Here is a 15188-nt window from a genome sequence, read left to right as displayed (position 1 = left end):
ATTGCTACTAAGAGAGAGAAATGTTAACGAGGCCATGGGGAGTTAGAATATCAAGTTGGATTCAAGAAATAGAAGCTGGAGGAGAGAGAAAATCAAGTTAAAGATTAGTATCAATAGAACAAGGTAAGTATATCAAGATTTCAATATGTTTTTAAGTTTGTTATTATTGATAAAACATGAAAATGATGTTATAGTAGAGTTTTCTTACATAAGGTCTTATGTTCTTGATATGTTAGTGAAGAGAAAATAAGAGAAAGTGATGAGAAATGGTGTAGAAAAAGAAAATAAGGATGTTATAACATGGTAATTAATATCTTGTACTAAAACAGTATTGGACAGCAGCAGTAGACTAACTTTGAAAAATCACCATAAATTTTATAAATCGAATTAGAAGATTAAAAAAATATTAAATTAAAGATCATTGAGTCTAGTTTCTCATAGAAGAAACGGTGTAAGCAATAGATTTGTAAATTTTGAGATATAATGAATTTTGTGAGACAAGGTCAGAATGAATTCGGGTTCCCCTGTTCTGACTTTGAAAAATTATAAAAAATCGAATAAAAATAATTAGGGACTTAAATTTATATGTATAGAATTCTGAATGAGTCTATTTTTAATAGAAATGAACAAGAACATCATTTGAATTCTGTATAAAGAGATAATTTATTTTTAGTGAAGAAGGGTTACAACTGTCAGACAGCAGAATAGGGGTAACTTTAAAGAATAAACTGTACTTATTGAATGAACCAAAAATTCTGAAAATTTTATGGTAAGAATATATATGAGTATAGTTTCAGGGAAAATTATCGTATCTTAATTTAGAGTTCTAGAGCTCCAGATATAAATAATTTAGTGACTATGACATAGATGGACAGCTTGAATATTCATAAAAGTAAATAATAAAAATTATGGATAATGTTACTTACAAGTGTGTTATCTACATTAAGGATGTGGAATGGAGAGGAGGAGGAGGAAAAATATGTATGAATATTCATCTAGCATGGCTAATTTGCATATTTTAGGCTCAGGGACTAAATTTAATAAAAATAAAACTTTATGGGCAATTTTGTAAAAATGTCAGAAATGACCAAATTGCATGAAATGGATTATTTTATTATTTAAATTACAAAATTGAATGAAATTATTAATTTAGTTCAAGATCGGGGGAAAACATGTTTTAGGGATTAAATTGAAAAGTGTTGAAATTATAGCAAATTCTGATATTTTATAGAATTCATGGACTGTTATCAATATATATATGAGAATAATAGCTGGAAATAAGGATTAAATTGCAAGAATTTTATTTTCCTGACCCTAATGGCGAAATCGTCATTAATTAAAAGTTAAGGGCAAAATGATAATTTTACCTAGAGCATTAATTAAATGCATTAGAATATGAAATGAATGAAAATGATGATCAAATTTATTTATAAAGATCCGGACGACTCAAATATGAGACTTGATCGTGAAAAAGAAAAGATATCGGATTACTGAAATTATAAACACAAACAAGCAATGAGGTAAGTTCATGTAACTTGAATTATATTCTTAAATGCTTGAAATGCATGTTTTTGATATGAATATGATTTGAATGTTCATTATATGAAATTTTATGAAACATTGACATATTTGATAAAAGAGGAAGAAATCCCGGTTGAATGAAAGGAAAATTCGATGGATCTCTGAAAAGGAATTGACGGTAAAAAGGATCTAGCTCGGACGGGTGATCCTATCCTGATATAGCCCTCCCGAAGAATACATGTAAATGGATTTAGCCCGGACGGGTAATCCGAATTAGGGTCTGAATTTAGCCTGGACTGGTAATTCAGATCCAAGCTCATTAGAGTAATTGTCGTTGCAGGGGATTTAGCCTGGACTGGTAATCCCGACAATACTCTATGAGTTTATATTACAGGGGATTTAGCCTGGACTGGTAATCCCACTGTAAGGATGAGGTTCGCGGGAGTGTGCTCTCTGATATGAAATGTGTAAGACCATGGTTGAAAGATACCATGGCAACCTGATATGAAATGTGTAAGACCATGGTTGAAAGATACCATGGCAGCCTGATATGAAACGTGTAAGACCATGGTTGAAAGATACCATGGCAGCCTGATATGAAATGTGTAAGACCATGGTTGAAAGATACCATGGCAACATGACGGGAAATAAATAAGACCATGGTTGAAAGATACCATGGCAGCGTGACATGAAATGAATAAGACCATGGTTGAAAGATACCATGGCAACATGACAAAAAAATGAGTAAGACCATAGTTGAAAGACACTATGGCATCATGTCAAAGATAAATAAGACCGTGGATGGGAGACGCTATGACATCTGTTGAACAATTGATATTCAGGTAATATGTATCAGATGATGAATGGTCATATGAAATAATTATAAAGATAGATAAACGAAATAAGTATAAGTACATGGAATATAATTTATGTTAAGTTTGATATAAACTATTACCGGAATAAATATACATAAAATATATGGAAATGATAGAGCATGAAATATTGATATAATGAAATGAATGATATATGCTTATGAAGAAACGGTAAGAGCATGATATGTTTCATGACATGTACATATATGATTATCTTTGATATGTTGATACAAGGAAATTATGTAAGTTGAGACTATTATTAAACTCAAGTGCGATATGTCGAGAAAATAGATATATCAATGTTGAATTTATATCAGATATGTGCAAGTATACTAACAATGCTGCTGTTTGATGCTTATACAAGTGTCAAAACTGTTGATTGAATGGCAATATATTTATTTATATGATGCATTGAATCGGTAAGTATTTAAATTTTTTTTAATGATCTGTAAATGGTAGTAATGCTCTGAAACCCTGTTCTGGCAGCGGATACGGGTTAGGGGTGTTACAATGTTCGCGAACATTAAACAAATGAACAATAGCACACATAATTTTAAATAAACGAACTTTAACAAAAAAATTAAACTTTTTAACGAATACAAACTGAATACGAACAAGCTTAAAAATAAACAAATGAACATGAACAAAGGTTTGTTTTCGTTTGTTTAAGCTCAGTTCATTTACAGAAATGTTACCACCACTCTAATCACATTCAGTTTTGACGAAATTAAACTTTCATAGGCCTTCCCTGGAATACAAAGCTGAAGACAAGTCACTCTCGGAAAATTAAAAAAAAAATTTAAGACATCAAAAATAAAGTAAAAGTAAGAAGTCACGAATGAAATAGAAAAATAGTGCACATCAAGTGTTTGAATAAATACTTTAAAATATATTCAAATTATGTTCCTAGATCCAATAATACAGTTTACTTTACATCGATAGCCGAGATTCGAGCTTATCTACAATTGAGATTTTTAAGAGATCGACTTAATCCTTTTAAGATTACAAAATCAAATTTGAGAATGTGTGTATGATAAAACTCAGGCACCCTATTCCCCTTGTACAAAACTACTATACATTAGTGGGGGATTTGCTTTGTGCTCAAACAAGTTTTCAGGCAACAGATACACACAACTATAGTACTCGTATATTTGCAAAAGGTGGAAAATGGAGGCTTCACTTGATAATCAATTAGTTCCCTTTCTATTGAAGCAGGTCAGATTGATTTTCAAAGGAACGGTGATTCCGTAGGCCGAGCAGAAAACTTGAATCAGACAGAGCACTGTCTGTCTGATCTTTTTGTTTCATCCCATGATGAACACTCACTACGCCAAAGCCCAAAAGGGTTGCTAGCTATCATATGGGATCGAATTAGTGAAAGAAGTGCTTCTTGGAAGACATATTCAAGTGGAAGGAGGTCATCTTGACCGCTATAGTTTTGTTTTCCTTTTCTAAAATTGTTGGGTATAAGCTGCCACTTTAAAACCCAAAATTATGTTTAGTCTATTTTTTTGTGTAAATTAAATATTAGTTTGATTCCATTTTGTTCTTTGAAATTTTGGAGGATTCGAAATTCATTGTTTTGGATTTTATTTTTAAAGTAATGATCCTTTTACTTGATTGTTGTTTATATTATTATTTATTAAAATGTATATATGGAGAATATTTCTTTGAATAAGTTTTCTTTTAGGGTTACTTGTTATTATGGTATTCATGAGGGTTGAATTATATATGATTTTTTTACTTAGCCAAATATTTTGCGCTTGGTCGAAATTAGAATAATTATTTCAATTTTAAACAGTGACAATAATACTGAATATTTTAATGGTTGGACTAACATTTAGTTTGAAATTTTATGAAATTTTAAGAATAAGTATAATGTAATTTGAAAAATTTTAACGAAATCCTAAAGGGACACCAACATCTTTATGTTTCAAGTTTCAGCAAAACCCTAATTTAAATTCGTTTAAAGGTAAAAAGCCCTTTAGTTAAAAAAATTAAAAAAAATCAACTAATTCTTAAAAAAGTTTATATTGTTAATTCCTTAATGACGAAAAAATTAATTAAAATATTTTATTAACGAAAACTGTTAGTTAATTAATTTAACCGTTAGTAGTGCTAATACAACTTATTATAGAGACATAAAACTTAAGAAAAATATATATTAAATAAATTTAGATAAATGGTTGTTGAAGTCATTTTTATTTATTTATTGATACTCCAATGTAAAACTATAAAAAAAATTGATGATATTGACAACATAGTTGCCAATGTGATAATCTTCCCTAATAATAAAATACTTTTTGGAAGGTTGAAGTGGATTTTGAAAAGAAAAAAGAGATAGAATACTCACATAATTGTGGACTCAAACTTCAATATTTGAACTTAGTACCTATAAACGTCAAGATATTATTAATTATACTTTATAGGATTGTCAGACGACACAAACTTTCATAATGATCGTAGATTACCCTAAACTTGAGTCTTATAATAAAAATATCTTTTACAGAAACATATAATAAAAGCCATAATCAAGTAAAAAACCAAATTAAATGTATGCATTTAAAGATAATATCTCCAAATATAAATAATAAATAAGAAATAAAAATAGTTGAAGGAAAAAAGGAAAAGTACTGCTACATAATCTTATTTCCAAAGTTAAGCGAAAAAGGAGAGAGGGAGACCGAGGGAGGGAGGAGATATTTTGAACACTCCAACAAATATCTGGCGCTTGTTTTAAGGAGTGATGTGGCTGTGTGAAAGTCCTATGACACGTGTAAAAGTGATGACAAGTGTAACTTTCTTTTTGTCAATCCTCATTCCTCGACTGATTACCTTTTCATTACATCTCACCTGCCATCATCTCTACCCCTCCCTTCAAATATATGTCTTCATCGCTCTAAGGATCTTTTCTTAAGTTGTTTTTTGCATGGAGGGTATGAACAGAATTGAGCCTCGGAGGAGTCTAGAGGCGTCTCCCTCTCAGTTGACAAGTGTAAATTACATATGGGTTTGTAGCTCAATTTCCTTGCTTCACTTTAAAACCACCTAATATACTAATAAAACACTTTTATAGGCTAATTTTTTATTTGTTTATTTTCAAGCATGCATCTTCTTTTAATTTTTCATTTACAACCTTTCTTCTTTTGAGCATTAGTTTTATAGTTTGGTGTTTATTTACTTTAATTTTGGATTGTTGTTTTCTAATCTGGTTGCCAGCAAGAATTACGTACTGTTTTAATTTCTTCCCTTTTGCAATAACTTGCTGATGATGTGTGTTGATGATAATACAACAGAGTTCTGTGGTGGCAGAGACTACCTCTAATGAATGGACAGATGAAAAGCACAGTTTATACCTTAATTCCATGGAAGCATCATTTATTAACCAGTTATATGATTCTGTGAATCTTGTTGGCTGGAACTCACAAAAGGAGAAATTGGAAAGACCAAAATCATCAAGGCAAATACACTGTACCTCTTCTGGCCAGGTTCAAGGCTGATCTCTGCTCCTTCATAATGATAGTGTTCCTCTGAATTCCCTATGCAAAGTCTTATATACTGCTTTCTTCCCATCTATACTGCAGTTTAAAGTTCTTCGAGGTGGTTGCTGGAAGAAGATCAATTTCGAAAGACCTGGATTTCAACCTAATAAAACTAATGGCTCTCGTTCTTTTGTGGGAAGCCCTTGCATCCACCAGTTCAGATCTGGATCTAAGTCATGTGTCTTAGCCTCCTCTAGTCTTCAAGGCAATGCTTCAACCAGAGGTAAAAACAAACAATTTAAATGAACACTTTCATGCATCCCATTACCCATAGTTGGCCGAGATTGTGAAGATAACATTATTTCACTTGGCAGTACTACAACAGATGTCCGCACTGGTATTTCGGTGTGTGCATGATGATTGAAAATTGAATGGTCCATATGTCAACGTTTCAATTGAAGTGCTTTCACTAATATTTTTCATCTCTATTATAATCACCATTTCTATATATATGTATCAAAATGAACATTTTATTCAAGATTATCAGAGCTTTGGCTGGAGTTTTTGTTTGCAGAGGTGTCTGATCAGAACTTCGTAGATGAGGAAAAAGGTGAAAAGGCTAGCAATGAGAATGTAGCTCCAAGAAGCTGAAATCTTTGGTAACTGTTGCTTCATGTAATGATGAGATCAAATTGTTGGCATTGCCATTGATTAATGATCACCTCTTTAGTCCTAAGTTTCTGAATACTTTTTCATTTTTCTGTTTTTTAGTTTCATCCTTAAGGCGAAGCCTGCTTTAGCAGAAGTACCTAGCTTAACATGTATTGGCACGGCAGCTAGATAAAGAGCTTCCACCAGTGAATATTCATTTGGAAAATAGCAGATGTTTTGTTTAGTTACATCCTGATATAGTAAGCAAACCCAAGGATACTCTATAAATATTAAAAACTATTGTGACTTCATACTTAATGCTTGTGTTGCTTGCATTTGCGTACGTATAAAGGAATGACACTAACAAAGAGACAGATAGGAGTAGTTCATATAGGGCAGTTTGTTTCCTTGCAAATATAAACAAGTGCGGCCGACATTAGTATTTAGTGCCAGAAAGATGAGTTATAGGGTTCAAATTTGAAGCATTGGCGATATATAAATTTATACACTTACACAGGCAGTGATGGTATGATCTGAGAATATTTTGGTCTACCCTGTCCTTCTATATGTGCATACTATTGCCATAGCAGTTTTTGAACTCAGAATGGATACCTTGTTATCATCTTCATTGTGTAACAAAAGGTTTATACTAATTTTTAGTGGAACTACAATGCGTAAAGTAGAGCAATGCGTTGCAGATAGTTTGCTGTGTCCTATTTTGCAGTTTTCATATATAGTTCTTTTAAATTGTAAATGATATTATTTTAATAGTTAAATTTTGATCTTATTTGTTATTTTTAGTATTGCTACAACTATAAAAAAATTATATATAAAAATCAAACATGATTTTAATTAAAATGTTAAAACTAAAACCCAGGGTTCGTTTATTTATTTAATATAAGAAGACAATCTTTTTTATGAACAAAGTGAAAACATACAGGGAATACAATGAGAAAAAATACCTACAATCCTAACTTAACAAAGTTGAAACTAGTTTATTAGCTTCTCTACATGTCCAATTCAGGGCTTCAGCATCATTGATATTGTAAATTGGAAGAGTCTTCGCATGATTATATCATTCCATACTAATTGGATTTCCCAAGTCACCCCAAGTAGTTTCTCTTTAGTCCAAAACACTACAAATGAGAAACCCATACGATAAATAGATGCAACGATGAATCGAGAAATCAACAACTTGCTTTTGATCCCAAAGGATTGATGGAAAATTTTTCTTGTGATATCTTCCGGATCTTCGATCCAACATACACGTTATAAGTCGGCGTCGTGATGCTCTCTATTCTCGTCACCAAATTATTTTGCATTAGTAGTTAGTGATTACATAGGCTCTCATAAGCTTTAATCGCTCTATTGACGTAAACCGTAGCCATGATGATAACGATTGGATTTGGGGTTTTTTTTTGTCGTTTCTTAACTAAGTTGTTATTCAATTTGATCAAGACATTAAATAGTGTTGAATTAGTTTCGTTCGGTTTTTGTTTCAATAACATAAGAACTAATATGAATCAGGATCATTTGCAAGTTATACATTTTTTAAAAATTAATGTGTCTTTCGTACTTTCAAAAAAATAGTGTCTTTTATATTTATTTCACTATTGATAAAAATTAATTAATCTTTTGGGAGTCATGATTTTCTTTTTTATGATATTGTTTTTAAAATTTGAACTTTTTTTAAAATACAAATATATTTTGTCATGCGTAATTATATACCTAGGTTTTAAATTTAATCATATATTGAATTTTTTAGTTTTATTTGTTGACTTTAGTTTAAATTGTATTAATTTTTAGCTTGTTTATGTTGTAATAATTTGATTCTACTTTACGATTACTTAGACAATTTGTTCTTATAGTATTTACATTTATAATTTGATTGTGATATATTTGTTACACTTAATCAAAATTGTTTTATCATTATTTCTTGAGACCGTGTACGTACTTACACCGTTTAGTGTGTGTTGCGTGTGAATATTGTTATAAGTTGAGGAGATGGAACAGATTCATTGTCAAAAAAGAATGAAGGACAAGTAAATTTGGAATTTGCTTTATGGTTTGGTTAAGCTAATTGTAGATCAGCTGCCATTGACCTTATGGCCCATGGGCTTTGGTATTGAGGTTGAGGGCTAATCTTTGATTTTCTTTTTTTGTTTATAAAAAAAAACTAACTTTCACGCCTTGCCTGTGAAATTATAGATAACGAAGATATAATATTAATAACTTAACTTTCACTATTTTAATTTTATCATTTTCATTTTAATTTTTTTATATTTCTTTGGTCTAAATTGTTTTTCTTTGAAATATCATGACCTGATAATTTACGTCACATTTCATATGTAATTTATAATAAAAATTTCTGGAAATTCCTAAAAAAATAAAAATTCTAGAAATAATTGATAATAATATCCAGCATCATTTTCAAAATCAAAATTAGAGAAAATTCTCAAATTCTTAAATTTAGAGAAAATTAAAATTTATATTAGTTTTTCTCTTTCGTTCTTTTTTTTTTCCCCCTTCAGAGAGAAACCAAAAATGATATTAATCTAGAAATTTATCACCCAACGCTTAAATTGGAAATTGAAGCCGGGAATATCCAGGAACCTAGCTCCATGTCCCAAACAAAGAAATTTCTATGGTAAACTTGTCCTAGTTCTTCTAAAAGACGTATCTTTTCTTTCCCTTTTTCCTTGTCAACTTAGGGTTTCCCTTTTTCCTTTTTTTAAAGATTTCCTCTTACCTTCTTCACATTAGTCTTCATCATTGGTTTTAACCCCCAATCTTTTTATACCTAACAGTTTCAATTCGTGCCTAATTCCTGAAACTTGCAATGCCGCCATTTTTATCGACCTCAAAGGCGGTCGGGTCGGTAATATCCCGTAGAAATGTGATTAACCAGTTTGTTGGGCACGCAAAGAACGGAGGGCGAACCGGGAACTTCGATCAAATCCGATGGGTTACTAGTATTTCCGGTATCCAAATGCCGTCGGTTCACCCGGTACTTGGTTCACGCAAGGTGGATTCCATTGTTCCATTAAACTATTTTTTCAATCATTATACTTTCCAAAGGAGACAATTTTTAGGCTGTGGTGACGGCGAAGAAGGCGGCGTTTTATCTAAAGTTTACGAGGAAAGGATCGTCATGGGGTAATTTTATAAAAAACCTTCTCATGAATAAAACTTGTTTTACTTCCGTTAAGAGATTTAAGTTAGTATTAGCATAAGATTTCTTATTGGATTAAGATGATTTTGTTGATAATTAGGTATTCGCCAGAACAATTATTTGATGTGGTCGCAGCTGTTGATTTGTACCACGGATTTGTTCCTTGGTGTCAGCGGTCTGACGTAATTAAACACTATCCAGATGGATCGTTTGATGCTGAATTAGAGATTGGTTTTAAGTTTCTGGTTGAGAGTTATGTTTCTCATGTAGAATTAAGCAGGCCAAAGTTTGTAAAGGTAATAGCAGTGAATTTCACCCTTATATTTAAAACTGCTGCTTTCTCTTCGCTTGGCTTTTATGTGTTCTGTAAGCTGATGATATCTACTTAGCGACGTCTATTGTATTAAGATATTGGATATTTGATGTTTGAAAATATTGCAATATGCTAATTACAACACATTTTATCTGGTAGATACTGAGATGGAGTTGAATTTCAATACACTGTTTAGCTGTAAATCTTTTTGCATGCTTTGCCATTTCATGAAATTGAAGATTTGTGACAACATTTACATTGAGCATGCTATTGTCTTTCTCTGGATATGCTACTTGCAATCTGTTAAAGCCTTCATTGTCCTATATATCTACGAATAGAGTAGTTCTTGATGTAGATTGGTTGCCTGTCTGAGAATGTTTCTGAGGCAACTTATGTGAACTCTATGCAATGCATTTAGGGGGATTCAGATGCCAAATTTTGGATTAGGGTGAACTGGGCATGATTGAGATATGATACTTAATGTTTTGAACAGAACCTCACCAAAACTGGAATGAAGCCATTGGACAGCAGCACATGTTTTTGTCTCTCTCCCTTCTCCCAAAATATTGGAGTTAGAAGCCATTGCCATGTAGCCTCAACTTAGAAAGAAATCATCTTATTTCCAGTCAAAACAATCTCAAACTTCAAAGTTTGCCTGAATGTTTTGGGTACCATTTCAAGTTATCTTATAGTGGGTTTTTATTTGTTTAACCTGTATGCTCGTGGAGTATGTATGTGATCTCTTTTGCTCTTTAGGATTGCAATGGCATGCTACTTCATATTGATTGCTTTTAATTAGGGTTTCCTCTTGGCTGGATAATACGAAGAGTCTTTTCTTAGTCCCTGTCTATGGCATCTGTGGGCTACTATTTTGTACTTGTAAATTATAAAAAAGATATTGCTTGGCATCTGTATGGATGATCCCTTTTTTTTTTTTGGTCCATGAATTTAATTTTTACCCTTACTGATGATCTGACCCTATGTAATGTTTTTGCAGTCAACTGCATCAGAAAGTAGTCTTTTCGATCATTTGATAAACATTTGGGAATTCAATCCTGGACCAGTCCCAGGAACTTGCAGCCTTTACTTTCTTGTGGACTTTAAGTTCCAGTCACCACTCTATCGGCAGGTAATGTCCTAATAGGCCATAGGGCGTTTATAGGTCATTACCAATACTTGATTTTCCCTCTTGTGGTATGCATGTAACAATCACTCTGCTGTTTGTTTTTTGACTTATTATTTCTTTTCTCCTTTGACGAAATGTTGCCAGCCTCTTGAGTAGTTGTTTTAGATTCTTGTTAACCACCTGAACCTTCTTCCCTTCTGTTCTCTTTTAATATAACTGCATCCATATTGTCAGCTAGATGGGTTTCAAAGCATTTTATTGCTTGAGAGTGTATATTTTCGGTTGTGGATACATATAGCCAAATATATAAATATCCAAGGACCAACAGAGTTTTAACTATTAATTTTATGGCTTTATAATAGATAGGTTTAAAAAAGGAAAATTTTTATCTGAGGTAGCTTCAATAGTCTTGGATCATCCTAATATTTTGGTGTAACAGGTGGCATCCATGTTTTTTAAGGAAGTAGTGTCCCGAATGATCAGCTCATTCAGCGAACGTTGCCGATTGATTTATGGGCCGGGGGTTCCAGTCCTTGAGAACTCTTATGGAGAAAGGACATAAACATTTGTTTTCCAGAAGCAGCGTTTGAAGTGCATTTTAGGACAGCAGCTGGAATTATAAGGATACAATGCCTGCTGGGTAGTGTGTTTTCTGCACTGCCCAGCCATTAAAACTTGCCTTAACCATATTAGGTATTCGTTTGCCCTCATCCAATTTTCACAAAGATCAAGTGATTGTCATTCAACCAATTTTCAGCTCTGTCTATATTTTACGGTTTACAAATTGATAACTATTGAATTATCGATCATGCATTTGTGTTGTTGCACCCAATAATCTTATAATAGCATGATAATTTTCACTTTAGTTGGAATGAAGGGGTCTTCTTTTTAGTGTTGATAATGCACACTGGTTCTTGTTTCCTTTGCATTCTAAAATTTCACCATAAATTTGGCAAGTTAAAACGACTCATCGGTCCAGGCATATATGCCTATTTTATTTTCTCTCTAGAGGCCACAATGCCTATTGTCTACCCATAGCTAAAGTCTGGGCCTTAGGCCCAATCGTTCTGATATTATAAACCCAATAAATTTAAAAAATCTAATTGGAAAGATATTATTTAGTGGAAGTATAAAAGCCTAATGAGGTTGCGTTATAGTGAAAACTTATGTAATTCGGATTTAATTATTACAATTTACTTATAAATTAAGTCTTTTCAAATTGGTATCCTGGCACGGTAACTTTTAGCTTTTCATTCATATTTAACAAGCGGATGTGTTCGTGTGTCTGTATGGGTGGAATGCGCTTTTCTTGCCATGATTATTACAAGTAATATTTGTTCCTTCTAAGTTATAATCGTGTCATAGTCATCAATGTCTCTTAAGTTATAGAACAACAATAATAGAGCTTTGCATCTCGTTTAAGGATTTAATTTAACTTGATTTTCGAAGACTACTGAATATAGGTGAATACAAGACAAAATTAAATCTTCTTAAAGCTTAGGATATTGTTGGGCTTTTGCATTTGGAGGTAGAAATAAATGTTGAGAGGAAATCCGGGATGTGTTGTTCTAATTTTATGAAGTGACAAATCAAGCATTTGAGGATGCTTCACCATGGCCGTACTAATAATATAGGAAGAATTAAGACTATGCTAAGCTATTGAGGAACATCTTTTTTATAGGATTCAACATGTGGTAAGTGACAATGTTCCCCCAGGTGTGATAGGCCTTCATCACATCAGTTTCTGCCCACCTATTATGTTTACGTGCCCATCGAATTGCCAGTCACTAAATCTGAGTTTCAGATTATAATACACGGGTGAAGTCAAGAACAGTGATAAAAGGAGATTGAAATTAAAGATGTTCATGAGTTGAGACAGATTAATTTTCAATTTAGAAAAATTTCAGATTGGAGCACAGTTTAATCCAATAATTTCAAATAACTCATTTCATTATTTAAAAATTAAAATATATAATTTTATATATTTTTAGAGTTAAATTTAAATAAAAATATTTTTAAAATTTATTTAATAAAGACAAAACATTCTGCCCAAACCTATAACGAGTGGATTACCTAAACCATGAAGAGAGCTACAAAAAATTAGAGGAGTTAAAAAAAGTAGTCCTATCTAATGTTTAAAAATTCCTTAAACCCAAACTTCAAATATAAACAATAATTTATTGTGAGGTTGCCAAAATATAGAAACACCATATCTTTTTATGTAAACATTAAAGAATTAATGTCTCTATAACTTAATTGAATTATACATACAATTATTTAATATAATTGATACCTACTTGATTAAAAAACATTACTAATGAATAAGGTTTAGATAAAAAGTGTTACCGAAATTTATAATTTCAGAATAAATATTTTAAAAAGGCTCAAACATCAGTATTACCTTTAAAACTTTAATTTTTTTTGTTGGACCATATTTTATTATACAAACATTTGATAGAATTTGGGTATTATATACCATCCTTTAAATATATATAATTAAATTTGGGTATTATATACCACCCAAATCACATGTTGTCAAAATCTACAACACTACTCTTACATTTGGATTAGATTAAAATAAAGGAAAGTGAGGGCTCTTGTTTGGATGGATATTTTTATTAAGCCAAGGAGACTACTTTCCTTTGAATTACTCCAATTTTTTATTTATGAGGAGAATGTTGAAAAAAGGAGTAAAAGGTAATTATGTAAAATAATTTTTCCCATCCCCTTAATCTTTTTTCATAAATTATTTTGTATTAAAAATAGATTTTTTTAAAAAAAGTAATTATAATAATCTTTACTTTCTTTTCATTTGTTTAACCATTTTTTTTAAAATAACAAATTTAGCCTTTTAATGTTTATATCTCTCATCAAATTGACTCTTTTTTTTTTATGTTAAAGCTGACACTCAATTTTTTAGAATGAATTAAATTTAACCATAAACTTTTAAAAGATGGTTAAATTGTTATTTTTTAAAATAAAAATATTTTTAAAACATAACAACTCACGTGATGTATATTATACATGTATATATATATAAAACAGAAAAAAAACTTGAGTCTTAGACGGAATTAAACCTCAAAAACTAAATTTATGATTAGTTGTAGTAATATCAAGACTTGTCTATCATTGATTGTCCTTCACATCTATTACAAAGAGAAAAGAATGAATACGTCACTTTGAATATAATAGTTGATGTGAAAACAAGTGTTGGTAAAAATCTTTGGAGAAATCAATGTTCGGAAATCGATAATAAAGAAAAGCAGTGTCTGCTTTATTATTATTATTATTTATTAAGGATTTCACTTTAATTAGGTTAAGCTTTTGAACTGGCAGATGTTTTGGGTACACTTATTATAGTTTAAGGATTGACACGAGTTTGAGTGGGACTAGGGATCATAACTCTGGGCCGCACCATTTGTGAATGCCAATCATCAATCATTGTTGTAGCTACCAACACATGCGCATTGCCCCTTCCTTCAAATCCCCCATCCCCTTCCCCTTTGTTTTTCTGTAGCATTAATAAAAAAGGGTGTGGTGAAGAAGACAAGAGAAAGGAGGCGGGATTATGGAAAATGGGTAATGGATGACAGGCCAAAACTCACGAAAACGACCCTTGACAATTACAAACACCAATATGATCTATAAAATCATAGATTTAGACTCTGATTTTATGTGGACTCGCCTTTGCCATTGAATCTTCAACCAAAAAAAAAAAAAAAAAAAAAGAGCGTGTCATATCAAATATTGATCAAAGCGTTTAGAACAAAAATCATAAAAAGAAAAAAGAGAGGATGATGAGAGTGAGCCCACATTCAAATTCAATTATATGCCTATGCACCATGTAATCGATTGGCTGTAAGTAAGAGTTGTCAAGATCCCCCTCATCTATTTACCTCAAATTATAAATAATCCTAAAGCCCACCCAATAATTCATGTACTTTCGGAGATACCTCCAGCTGGAACTACTCTTTCATTACATACCAATATTTCCCACACTCTGTCCCCCCCCCCCAATCCATGATGATTGGATATATGTATTAAGCAACCC

At 31.7% G+C, this 15188-nt stretch overlaps 2 protein-coding genes across 4 annotated transcripts; both read left to right on the top strand.

Moving 5' to 3' along the window:
- The first annotated feature begins 5165 nt into the window (after nucleotides 1-5165).
- On the top strand, nucleotides 5166-6774 carry LOC107958121 (cold-regulated protein 27). Of its 3 annotated transcripts, none has more exons than XM_016893796.2 (5): nucleotides 5166-5403; nucleotides 5690-5881; nucleotides 5978-6158; nucleotides 6450-6534; nucleotides 6647-6774. In XM_016893796.2, the coding sequence occupies exons 1-4, from the start codon at nucleotides 5323-5325 to the stop codon at nucleotides 6524-6526; spliced, it is 531 nt and encodes a 176-aa protein (XP_016749285.1). In that variant the 5' UTR covers nucleotides 5166-5322; the 3' UTR covers nucleotides 6527-6534; nucleotides 6647-6774. The 3 variants fall into 3 exon arrangements, with proteins under 3 accessions (XP_016749285.1, XP_016749286.1, XP_016749284.1); XM_016893797.2 differs by having other exon boundaries at nucleotides 5168-5403; nucleotides 6450-6550; XM_016893795.2 differs by having other exon boundaries at nucleotides 5168-5403; nucleotides 6450-6774.
- A 2250-nt stretch (nucleotides 6775-9024) lies between these two features.
- On the top strand, nucleotides 9025-12002 carry LOC107958120 (coenzyme Q-binding protein COQ10 homolog B, mitochondrial). Its single transcript, XM_041113879.1, has 5 exons — nucleotides 9025-9173; nucleotides 9334-9682; nucleotides 9799-9994; nucleotides 11009-11140; nucleotides 11577-12002. The coding sequence occupies exons 2-5, from the start codon at nucleotides 9366-9368 to the stop codon at nucleotides 11697-11699; spliced, it is 768 nt and encodes a 255-aa protein (XP_040969813.1). The 5' UTR covers nucleotides 9025-9173; nucleotides 9334-9365; the 3' UTR covers nucleotides 11700-12002.
- Nucleotides 12003-15188: the final 3186 nt, after the last annotated feature.

This window comes from Gossypium hirsutum, chromosome A05 (genome assembly GCF_007990345.1).
Source record: "Gossypium hirsutum isolate 1008001.06 chromosome A05, Gossypium_hirsutum_v2.1, whole genome shotgun sequence".
In the NCBI taxonomy this organism is placed as follows: Eukaryota; Viridiplantae; Streptophyta; class Magnoliopsida; order Malvales; family Malvaceae; genus Gossypium; species Gossypium hirsutum.
This window is presented reverse-complemented; position numbering and strand designations above follow the sequence as displayed.

Excerpts from the sequence above, each read along its gene's own strand:
- LOC107958121 (XM_016893796.2), top strand. The coding sequence starts at position 5,323 with ATGGAGGGTATGAACAGAATTGAGCCTCGGAGGAGTCTAGAGGCGTCT. Across the intron at positions 5,882-5,977 it reads ACTGTACCTCTTCTGGCCAG|TTTAAAGTTCTTCGAGGTGG; the intron begins GTTCAAGGCTGA and ends TCTATACTGCAG. Across the intron at positions 6,159-6,449 it reads AGGCAATGCTTCAACCAGAG|AGGTGTCTGATCAGAACTTC; the intron begins GTAAAAACAAAC and ends TTTTGTTTGCAG.
- LOC107958120 (XM_041113879.1), top strand. The coding sequence starts at position 9,366 with ATGCCGCCATTTTTATCGACCTCAAAGGCGGTCGGGTCGGTAATATCC. Across the intron at positions 9,995-11,008 it reads GCAGGCCAAAGTTTGTAAAG|TCAACTGCATCAGAAAGTAG; the intron begins GTAATAGCAGTG and ends ATGTTTTTGCAG. Across the intron at positions 11,141-11,576 it reads AGTCACCACTCTATCGGCAG|GTGGCATCCATGTTTTTTAA; the intron begins GTAATGTCCTAA and ends TTGGTGTAACAG.